At 30.5% G+C, this 12252-nt stretch overlaps 1 protein-coding gene across 1 annotated transcript in view; it reads right to left on the bottom strand.

Moving 5' to 3' along the window:
• Nucleotides 1-12252, bottom strand: part of LOC111628250 (protein Smaug homolog 1-like) — a 35339-nt gene that overhangs the window by 3562 nt on the left and 19525 nt on the right. The window contains exons 8-9 of the mRNA XM_023371999.1: nt 9739-9967; nt 9545-9635 (exon numbers count right to left, since the gene is read on the bottom strand). Coding sequence (XP_023227767.1) covers nt 9545-9635; nt 9739-9967 — 320 coding nt within the window. The remainder of the gene's footprint in view (nt 1-9544; nt 9636-9738; nt 9968-12252) is intronic.

Here is a 12252-nt window from a genome sequence, read left to right as displayed (position 1 = left end):
ATATGGGTTCCATATGTTCTTAAAGAGAGATGCTCTCTTTGGTGGGATTTTAAGAACATTTTTTTTGGAACTTTTACCAGACAATTTAACAATTGATTCGAAAGTGTACTGCCATTGAGTAAACAAATTGAATAATATCATCAAACAGAAAACGCGGTCAGAATTGATCAACAAAACAGGTATAGTGTTTTACCACGATAATGTCAAATTTCACACAAGTTTGGTAACTGGTCAGAAACTGTTACAGCTTAGATGCAATGTGCTATCACACCAACCATATTCACCAGATCAGGCACCCTCAGAATATTACTTGTTCCGGTCTTTACAAAATTTTTTAAACTGTAAGACATTTACTTGAAATGATAATGTCAAAAATCACTTGGATCAGATTTTTGTAAACAACGATCAAAACTTTTAAAATGTGAAATCATGCTACTACCAAAAATGATTACAACAGGTATTTGACCAAAATGGTTGATATATAATTCAATAAAATATTTATTTATTATAAAAATAGTGTGTTTTTTTTCACAGAAAAAAACGAAGTTACTTTCCAAACAACCTAATATATCCTTGCTTATTCAAACTTTTAGGTTTATAATTATACACGGGTAAAACGGCAAAGCCATTTTTGGGACGAGACTATGCCTTGAAGAGCGTGAACAACACATGTGCAAATATCACACTCATGCCTGTTTGTAGAAACAGTCTCAACATTTCATATTTTCTTTTGACCTGGTTCTTGGTCCCCCGACTACCTACAAGTCTGGTTTATTGTGTGTACATGATTTGAGCACTAAATACTCTGCCAAATTGCAACTCCTGACATGTACTCCTTCATACCTCTAAGATGTGTAGCCGTTGACACCAGTACAATTTTCAGAGATGAGACAGTCTTGTCAATAACAATAAATTATAAAAAATAAATAATGGATGAATTTTGGCACTAGTGGATCACTAAATAATTTTTAAGAATTTATATATATACATATACAAAATGAATTCAATGAAATCTTACAATCTGAAAAGAACTATTTAAAAAAGTATTCATTAAGTTTATAAAAAAAACTTGTAATATTTTTCAAAGTAAAACAGACTCCTGAATAATTTTGAAACTGCATTTTCTTTACAATCATCAATCTTACTTTTTTGAATAGTTAAATTTCAATAATAAAAACTAAAATTTAAATAAATTATTTGTTGCAAATCTTAATAGAAAGGTACTCAATGTTTCACACACAGAAGTTATTATATGCATAATTTTATTTCATTATATAATATCCAGCAACTCCAGTTTACCAGGATTTAAAAAATTTATATTATAAACATTTGTTTGTAATGGTTCACAGAACAATTACAAACAAATATAAAATATATTGGGCCATGTGAGTAAAAAGTTTGAGAAATGCTGTTCTAGACAATAATGTTAAGTAGATAAAAAAACTCCTAACATTTATATCATCTAATAAATAAAAACAAGAGCAGAGTAAGAAAAAATTCTATATAATCTAAACTCTGGAATTTCTGTAAAATATTCTACAAAAAGTTTTAAATATTTCAATCTACCTATCAAACACATTATGCAATCAAGATGGTAAAGCACAGAAACAATGAATGACAAAAGCAACAAGGTTATGGAAATGGCTGTATGTCATTTTATTTTTAACAAAAAACTTTTCTGGAAACTTACTGATAGTGAAAGAACTATAGAAACAGCACAATGAATCACAAGGAAATGTTAGAAATTGTCACACATATATGCATCAATAGCATAATTGCAAGAAAATATTACAGATACCTTAAAAAAAATGTATAATGTTTTTTAATATTTATATACAGCATATCATGTAAGCAGAGAAATAATTTATAATAAATTTCAATATATTTATAAATTTGAATTAATACAAAAATTAAGTAATAGATATTTTTAATAATCATCAAAGTTTAGAAGTAAAAATTTATGCTACGTATTAATTCATTTTTACCAAAGTTTATATTTTCAGAAAAAAATAAAAATAAAAACAATAGAGCAGTATTGGGGGTGCTCCAATCACCACTGCAGCTGGCGTCAATTTCGTCTCACTTTACAAAGTTTGTGTATCAATACTAATATATGAAAAGTACTAAATCATATTTATATAATATGAATAATTATAAGTTAATCCTATTGTTGCTGATAATCTCCAGAATAGAACCAAACCCAGGACCTCTACAGAAAACTCCAGTAAAGAGAAATAGACTACCTCCTAATCGGCAAAAACTATTAAACAACAACATAAAAACATCGGAATTGGAAACAAATCTAATAACTGAATATACAGAAGTTAGAAGAACAGAACCTTTATCTCAAACAGGTGAGAAATTTAATTTAAACTCCCCAATTAAATTTAAATTAATATGTATAGAAACAACCAACATCTCAAAAACAGACCTATGGTTAAAAATAGTTGATCTAATTACTACCAGTAATGATAAACTGACAAATCAGTTTTCACTAATTTGTGAAAAAATAAATATAATTCAAAATGAAATAAAGGATTAAAAAAAAAAAAAACCAATTACAACTGGTTAACGAAAGAAATGAAAAAATCAAATCAGAATTAACTAAACTACAGATTGATAATGAATTCATGCAATATAAGCTTGATTCTTTGAATAATACTATGAATAATAATAAGTTAACAATATATGACTATTCAAATACACTAAAAGAAATATGAACATTTTTTACAAGTTCCTTAAAAAATACCATCTAATGAATACAAAGATATAAAAAATATCTATTCTATACCCAACTCCAATATAAATATTAAATGTATACTATTGAAATCGGAACACTTGAGAAACAATACAGTATCCTGTCTTTTAACAAACTGAAACAAAATAAATTGCTGGGACAATGGCAAAACATAAATATGTCAACTGACTTAATAAAAAAAAATTCCCAAAAAAAAGAAAATTACTTATATCATATTATATTGACTTAAAAAACAAGGAATACAATTAAACAATTATCTTATAATAAACCATCAAAAAATTATCTACAGTTATTTACAGAATCAACTGGTAAATGCTGAGGATTTTTTAAAATATACCTTAAAGAAAAGCTAATAACATAAAATATCCAAGAAGAGAAAGCAATCAAAAAAATAACAATAAATATTTTAAAATACAGTGGTACCTCGGTATACGTCTGCTTTAGAATACGTCAAATTCGGAATACGTCCTGTTTAGACAAAACAAATTTTGAATTTAAGTCGTATGCGCCATCTATGAACAAGTAGCACTATAGGTATACTAGACCGGACTAGACGTTAGCGGTGCCACAGCTTATAACTTTGTTAAATTTCTTCTGATTTTAATTTGTAAGTAAAATTTTATTATTTTTATTAATCATGACTTGCAAAAAGGCAAATGAAAAGCAACAGAAAATTAAAAAAATGACTAGAATCATAATGGAACTGAAAAAAAAAATTGTTGAGAAATATGAAGGTGGCATGAGTGTTTGAGATTTTAACTGTTGCATATCGTATTCCGAGAACTACGATATCGACAGTCACGAAAAATGAAGACATTATTAAATCTGCTAACGTTGCGTTTCGTAAGCCCGAAACGCGTTTCTGTAAGAAGTAAATGTAGGTGATGGAATTATTTGCCAAGTGTCTATAAATGCACCAAGTCGTGACATAGAATCAGAAGAAACAAGTTGCAAAAGGGGTTAAAACAATTTCTAAACAGAGACCGAAGACATTAAACCATGTTAAGAAATTGCTTTTGCTTTGGATAGCTGAAAAACAGTGTGCTAGAGACAGCGTATCACAACCATTTAGTTGCGAGAAAGCTAAAAAGATACATGCTGATCTCATGAATAATCAAGCAGGAACTAGCCAGGAAAGCGAGGTGTTTCAAACCAGCCATTTTTTTAACATGAGAACAGATTAATCATTTTTACATTACTTCTTATGGGAAAGGTTGGTTCGGTATATGTCCTATTCAGTATAAGTCCAAACATCAGGAACGGATTAAGGTCGTATACCGAGGTTCCACTGTATTCATTTAAATATAACGAATTGGAACAGTCAGGGTCAGCTAAGCAAAATTACAAGTGTCAGAACTGAGGGGGTAGAGTGTCGAGCTTCTCCCTGCTTACTGGCAGCTCGGTCAGAGATGGCTATAAAGGAGGGCAAAAAAATGTGAGTGGGGAGGTCCGTGAGTACGTCAACAGGTTCCTGAATAATTACACAGGTTAAATAAAAATAGCATATAAACACCTATAATAATAAAAATAGCATATATTTAATAAACACCTATAAAGTTATACATAAAAGAAGGCAAACACAAAAATGACACAAATAGAAATAATCAAAAATCTAATCTATCTCGCGACAATGATTTGTCTTCCCAATGTAACGCCTACATTCTATTCCCGAAGTCTAACTAAAGAACGAGATAAACCTCTCTAAGAGAGATGTGTCAGAGAGAGAGAGAGAATTCTGTCAAGGGTTTACCTCATGGGATTCGATCTCATCATATTGGGCGTTGGTAAAACGCTCTGGGATCGGCAGTTCCTAATTGTAGTCTCTCTCGGATGGCGGTATGGTGCGACAGACGGTATGGCGGTATGGGTCTGGTGTCTGCTCGGTTCTGTCCACTGAGGGTTTCTGTTGGCTGTCTGCTTGGGCTGTGTCTGCTTCGGCTATCTGCCTCATCTGTGTCCTCATGGCTGTCCACCCCTGGCTATTCGCCTCTGATGAAGTCTGTCTCGGATGTCTGCCCAGAGGTGCAAGTGCAACCCCTTTTTATACACAGCCCGGCATGGGAATTATCAGGGAAAAATCTGATGCAATCGCCTTTGCGGCTAGCGTTGCTTACGTTAATAGAACGGTTCTTTTGATTTTGTACGTGAGAAAGCTGTCATCTTAAATTAATGGCGACAGGTGGCTAGAGTCAAAACATCAGCTGCTGCACCGACCCAACCGCTGACAATTAAACAATCATCACTTGGGTGATAACTGGCCATCATCAGTAATTTGATATGGTTTCCCATCGTATGGTCTACCCTTGTAGTTGACCCCTCTTTGCTCCCCTCTAGCATGTAACCGGTGGAGATTCTTGCTAATTGGCTACTTATTTGTACCCGTAACTAAAGTGAAACTAAATAAGCTGTGGTGAGGAGAGAACTTTCAAAGACATTTCTAAGGTCACCTTTCGAAGTGATGCAGTACACTGATGGGTCAAAAGGTCAAACACCAACAAAACAGGAGGAAAAAGAAAATAATGCCAAAAATTAATAAGCTTCTAAAATTTCCCAAAAGAGTCCAAAAGCTCACACAAGTAATGACTTCTTACAGTTGCTTGCTGATTCTGATATTTTGGGTATAACAGAAATCTGGATGGTTTTTCCGAATGATGAATTAATTAAAAACTACAAAGAATATATCATTATATCATCAGCTGCACAGAGGCCAAAAGGTCCAGGATGACCCTATGGGGGATTAAGCTTAATTATAAAGAAAAACATTGGAATAGTAAAATTTACTCAAAAAAATTAATAATTATACATTAACCTTGATGCAAATAACTAACACAGATATGAAATACCCCTGATAAAAAGTTAATTATAATCATGTTAGTATATATTCTGTCAGAAAATATAGATTTATTAAATGAAAATATTCAAAACTCTAGAAAGATTGAATTATATTACTCCATACGCACTAATAATAGGAGATTTCAACTCCCAAATTGCTTAAACAATGGATCTAGAATATAGAGGCCCAAATATGTTAATACAGAATACCCGAGAATCAAAAGATATAAATCACAATAAGCTGGGACTTCAACTACCAAAATATACACATCAATTGCAACTAATCATTTTAAATGGAAGACTAGGAAAAGACTACCCATCTGAATTTACTTGTATTACTAACTCCAGAAGCTCGGTATTTGATTTAATGATATGTTCCGAACTACTATCTGATTATGCATTGATATGCAAGTATTAAACCATGACCTAACAGATCACATTCCAGTTAGAACTACCATTGAAGTTGCAAAAAACCAAATATATAAATGCAAATTTTTACTGTATCAAAAAATAAATTATGACTATCAGAAATTTCAATTACAAATTAATGATAAAATCAAAACTTTACCAAAAATTGCAATAGAAAATGGAATTGCAATATATTTCCAATTGGAAGATACAATTAAAAAATTCATCAATATAAAAACGATAAAAAATACAAAATCTCATCAGTTTAAGAAACCATGGTATGACCTTAATTGTTATATATTAAAAATAAAGAAAAATAAAGCTCTGACACAATTTAGGAGAAACTTTTCAAATGAAACACTAACTATAAAAGCTAAAAATAATATACTATAATTTATTAAAAGCTAAGAAGTTTAAATATTTAAAAAATCTAGAGCAATGTCTAACTACAAATAAAAATGATTTCTTCTGGATAACAATTCAAAGCTTACATAGAAAAGATTTCGATCATACATAGAATTTATATCCTGGAAACTCTACTTCAAAAGATTTTCAACCATTAATAAATTACCAACCATGAAGGTGATAAATCTGAAAAATGAAATATTAGATTCTTTGATTACTTATGAAGAACTGGAAATATCAATTAGGAAAATGAAACTAAAATCCTCCCGGTACAGATTTAATTATTGCTAAATTTTTAAAATTACTTCCACCATCAGTAAAACATACCTTGCTTGATATATTTAATTCATTCTATAACACATCAAATTATCCAGAATTTTGGAATATAGTTAAACTGCTTATGTTTTATAAAAAAAGGAGACAAGAAAGACCCAGGAAACTACTGTCCAATAGCATTACTATCAACAATAACAAAATGCCTAACTACAATATTAGCAATAAACTTTCAACATTGAACAATGGAACAAAATCTTAACTCAAAATTTCAATTTGCATTTACTACAACTAAAGGAACTGAAACGGCTACATTTTATCTAAATTATAATTCAAATCTATCTACAAAACACACAGAAAAATATATACAGCTTTCATTGATATTTCCAAAGCATTCAACTCTGTTCATGTCCCAACTCTAGTAAGATACACAGCATGGGAAAAAATTTTCAGAATCAATAGAGAAACTGTTTTCATCATATAGAATTAACACAGTTCATGGAAACCAAACATTCCCAGAATTAACTATAAAGCATGGAATACTTCAAGGAGAACCGTTATCACCATACCTATTTAACTTTTACATTAATGATATGGGTAATCTATTTCTAAATGACACTGAAGGAATCCAGATTTCCAGATAAATTTACCACTATATTCTCTATGTTGATGACTTGCTAATTTTAGCATCAACAAGAATAACTTTACAACATAAACTCAATAAAGTAAATAACTATCTGAATTCTTTATTCTCTTCGTAGACTGCATTTTATAACAAAGATCCACTACTCAAAAACCTTATACACTGCAGCCATATTTATTAGCAAATTCAAATGTTTTTGGTCATCTTTAATGACCTTTATCAAGAACAAATGAAATTGAATGCTGACAGATTTGTATTAATGATAAATGTGTTTTCTGTCAACATTTCGTTCGTTCTTGATAAAGGTCATTAAAGATGACCAAAAACATTTGAATTTGCTAATAAATATGGCTGCAGTGTATAAGGTTTTTGAGTAGTGAATTCTTTATATTTATTGATCAATGTATCTAAGTCTAAAATAATTATATTTAGAAATAACATAAAACTATCAAATCAAGAGAAATCTTTCTTCTTAAATGGTCAGCCACTTATGCTAGTAAATAATATAAAATATTTAGGTATTATTTAGGTATAACCTTTAATTGAAACTGTACTTTTCAACTACATTTGAAAAATCTTACTACCAAAATCAATTCTTTAAGTTTAGTTCCCGAGGCTTAATTAATTTCCGCTTGAAAAATCTTATTATTTTTTTATATTAAATAATTATTTTCACTTAAAAGCAAATCTGACAGCCAAAAAAATTACTGGGAAATAATTGCTGTGAAATAAATACACCTAAAAATGTGTTTTTATAGAAAAACTATATAAAAAATTAGAAATAATCTTAAAAAATGCTTTTATTTGATAAATATAGCTGCAGAAATTGTTATTCTTTCATTTGACAGCTTGTGAAAATTCACACATGCAGTCTATATTGTTTACAAACCAGTTGACCTTGAGAACAGCTGGTGACTGTTTTCCAGCTGGTGACTGTGTTTCTTATGCATGCCTCAGGGGAAGATCGATTTAAAGCATCTATTCAAATATAACACAAAATTTTCGATTTTTATTCTATTAAAATACAGGGGAACCAAAAACAAGGTATAGGGAAAAAATTATACTGAATAAAAAACAAAACCTGCTGATGTCATAAAAAACATCCAATAGTGTTTTAAAAAATTTTATGGACTTCAAATTTGTCAAATAGAAGTTTAGAATGATTTAATTAATTTGATAAAAAACAACATAAAAAAAACAATAGCAAAATTAATTAGCTAATTAATAACATGTTATAAAAATTAATCACAGCAAAAATAATTCATGAAATTTGCATAGGTGATAGAAAACAATGTACATTTACTGGTCCATTCATTTTTGGAAAAGTTAAAAACCCTTAAGGACCATTTTTTTGTAACACTATGTAAACTGCCCTAGTTAACTTGGGCAAGGAACTATGCAAGCGCTCGCCTTGCTCGAGTTAACTCAGGATAGGGACTTGAGGGGTTTTAATAGATAATATCATTTACTTATGTTTATCTTTAAAAATCACAAATTTAAAACTTCAGATGAAATTATTTAACACCCTAACAACCCTTCAATATACTACATAGCCCTATATGGGCACTTGATCTGCTATATAATCTAGAAAAATTTCATATCATTTTCTTAAGAAAATTGTTTAAAATTGAAAGAACACTACCAGGATACGCTTTAAGAGCTGAAACAAACAAATACCAACTGTTTCCGTTTTCCTTAAAAAGGTTAATCAGATTTTATTATAGACTAAAATCTATTAATGATGATAATATTAAATTTTTACACCAAGAAATGATAAATCAAACCAATGATCTTAAAAATAATAACATATAGCAGTATAAGTTTAATAAATTACTTCAATCATTTGGAATCTCCAATAAACTATTTGATAATTCAGAAAACGACTGGCAATTTGGTTATACATTAATGATGGAATCAGCCTTTTCACAATCGATAAATAAGGATCAAAACTCATTAATGCATTCAGTCTATCATCCATGGTATATAAGCACACTAAATATCCCCTCAAACTCAAATATTATAATAGTAAATGTATAATGGAATAATGACTGACCAACAACTGTAAACTTTTAAACTGTATTAATACTAACCTCCTGTAACAAGGCTCACCTTAGTACAAATAAAATTATAATAATAATAAAGTAATATCTTAATTTGTCCAGATTTTAAAGCACTTAATGTTTAAAAACCAAACATTTATTATTGTTATAAACTGAATTGATTACCTTCTGAAGTCTTGCAAGATATTGAAGCTAGAGGATTTGGTCTAACAGGAGCAGAATGTGTTCTCTGAACAGGTACATGTGGTTTTAGGTGCTACAAAAATAAGTAAATAAGCAAACTAAGATGTAATAATATTCTATATTAAAACAAGAATTGATTACTATATACAGCTTGAGAATACAAAAATTATATTTACATCTTGTAGACTTGGACGTTTAATAACCACAGAGAGAGGATTTCGTTGTGCTATTTGAGAACCTGATAAACCTTGTCTTACAAGAGAGACCCTCTGATTGTGATGCTGATAATGAGGTGGTGCACGTCTTCTGGCTGCAACAGATCCAGCTGTTGCTATGGCACTAAAATCAGTTCCTTGAGAAAGAGTTCCATTACCAGCTTGATAATTGTGTATTCCAGACCATTTCCTTAAAAATAAAATTATTATTCAACAAAACTTTATCTGAAAAGTCAGAGAAAACCTTTTTCTCTACTTTGTGAATAAATTTTTTCTGAAAATGAATTAAAATAGGACATATAGAGTTTTTGTAAAGTTTGGTATACTTCTATATTAGATTTATTGTTATTCAAAATGTTTTTGTATAGCAAGAATTTTGAATTGGTAAATGTCAAAATATAATTCTAGGAAAGTATTAGAATTATAAATATACATTAAAATATTTTCAATAAAAAAAAATCAATTTCTGTCAAAACATCTTCACTTGAAAATATGTGTTATGTAATCAAGACAATTTAACATTTATCATAGTCCTTGAAACTTGGCACCACAATTAAATATATTATGTATTACTGTTTATTATGGAAACCAACTTTGGAAATTCTTTATTTAAAAACATCTTTGACTCTAATCAAGTCAACTTCAGCCACACACTTATTTTAAAACATCAAATGAAACACAGAATTAAAACTGAAATAAACAAAAGCTTTTAAAATTTAAAAGGATATAAATTTGTTAATTCACAATTACATAAACTTGAAGCTGAAGAAGAGCACAGCCAGCAACATGCTATGCTAAATCCTCTATTAACCTATTCACTAAATGTGTGCAGTCCATTTACACACAGCTGGTTCTGGTGTTGCAACAGCCCAGGTGGGACTCAAACTTTTACAGCTTAGGTCAAAATGCAATAATTCTGGCATATTTTCATCTTGTTATAAAGTTAGGAAGTCATGTATAGATAATGAAATAGTCAGTATATATGCAGACATATTACAAGTCCCAGCGTTTCTAAAAAGAAAATCATATGAGAAAAATGCAGAGTTATTTGGATAGTACAGAAGCAGTGTTTTTACACAAGGACCTTCTGATAGAATTTTAATCAAAAAATAGTGTGCTAAATACCAATACTCCCATCATTCTTAAAATAAACTGTTCTTTCCAAAGTTGCCATGCCCAGGCTTTTAGTATTACAGTAGAGCGTCGTTTATCCGAATCAATTGGGGACTGGGGTTGTTCGGATAACTTATTTTTTGGATTACCGATTATGTATGAAAAAATATATTAACCTATCCCATGTTGAAATTTTTCTCTGTTGCAAGTCACTTCACGTTGAATTTTCATCGATGTTAAGCCTAATGTGAGACCCGAAAGGCCCCTGGGTCTAAATTAATATTTTATTAATAATGTTAAAATAATGTCACCAAATATTACTTCATTTTTGGTGAGAAAAATACTGTTTTAACGTGGGAATAAGCAGATAACAGATGTCACTTCCTTTCACTGAAGTTAGTACATCCTCTGACTTTCCCTTATCTGGTTAAAATCCTGCTCAGATGGGAAATGGTTACCCCTCATTCATTCCCCTTTCATCCGTTCTCACGAAAGAGTTACTGGCCGATGATTGGTCGGTATTCCGAAGATATACAGGGAACTTGACAGAATTCGAGGAGTTCAGCGACAGATCTGAAAGCGTCCAAACTCCACATACATTTTCCTCCTGATGACCAACGTCCTTAGACGAGTCACATACAGAATAAGTCTAGAGTCTGCACATAGAAATTATACTTGGATTTTGTGCACATAGTGATCTCCCATACGAAGAAGTAAATGAACTTTATCTCCAAAGTGTCCCTTACATACAAAGAAGAAGACGAACGACAACTAACCAGGTCGTATGTTTTATAACATTTTGTGAGCTCTCTCTCGATCGCGACTAGGGTAGAATATAAGCTTAGCTATCGCTCGATTTGTATATTATTTGTAGTAGTTCTGTCTCTCGTTTATCCATATTTTGTATGAGTTTAATTTCTTGTTTTATTAAATTTATTATTCCGTTTTTAATCAAAATGTCCCTTAATTTTATTCCGAATCGGACCTCATACGCGTGTTAATCCGCGTGTAAAACAATTGATTAACTGGTGTCGGGACCCTGACAAGGATCTGAACTTCACAGATTCATATCTATTAGCGATTATCGCCCTCCTATAAAACTTTTAAGATCAGATCTCGCAATCCGAAACTTAGGAGACAGATTTCGGTTAATCTGTGCCTAGTAAGTGATACAGGCGTAATAGACCTACCCTGTACCCCAGGATACTCTCACACTAACGAAAATTTTTATAATAATAATCGTGGCTATTGTATTGTTAAAAATTATTTCTTTATTTTGTACAAACAAAATAAATATATCGAAAAATATAAAACAAAAAAATACTTTAGAAGTTAATCTAGTATCAAAAACGCTTGATTCAG

Source organism: Centruroides sculpturatus, unplaced genomic scaffold (genome assembly GCF_000671375.1).
Source record: "Centruroides sculpturatus isolate CEXI.00-Female unplaced genomic scaffold, Cexi_2.0 scaffold512, whole genome shotgun sequence".
NCBI classification, from domain to species: domain Eukaryota; kingdom Metazoa; phylum Arthropoda; class Arachnida; order Scorpiones; family Buthidae; genus Centruroides; species Centruroides sculpturatus.
This window is presented reverse-complemented; position numbering and strand designations above follow the sequence as displayed.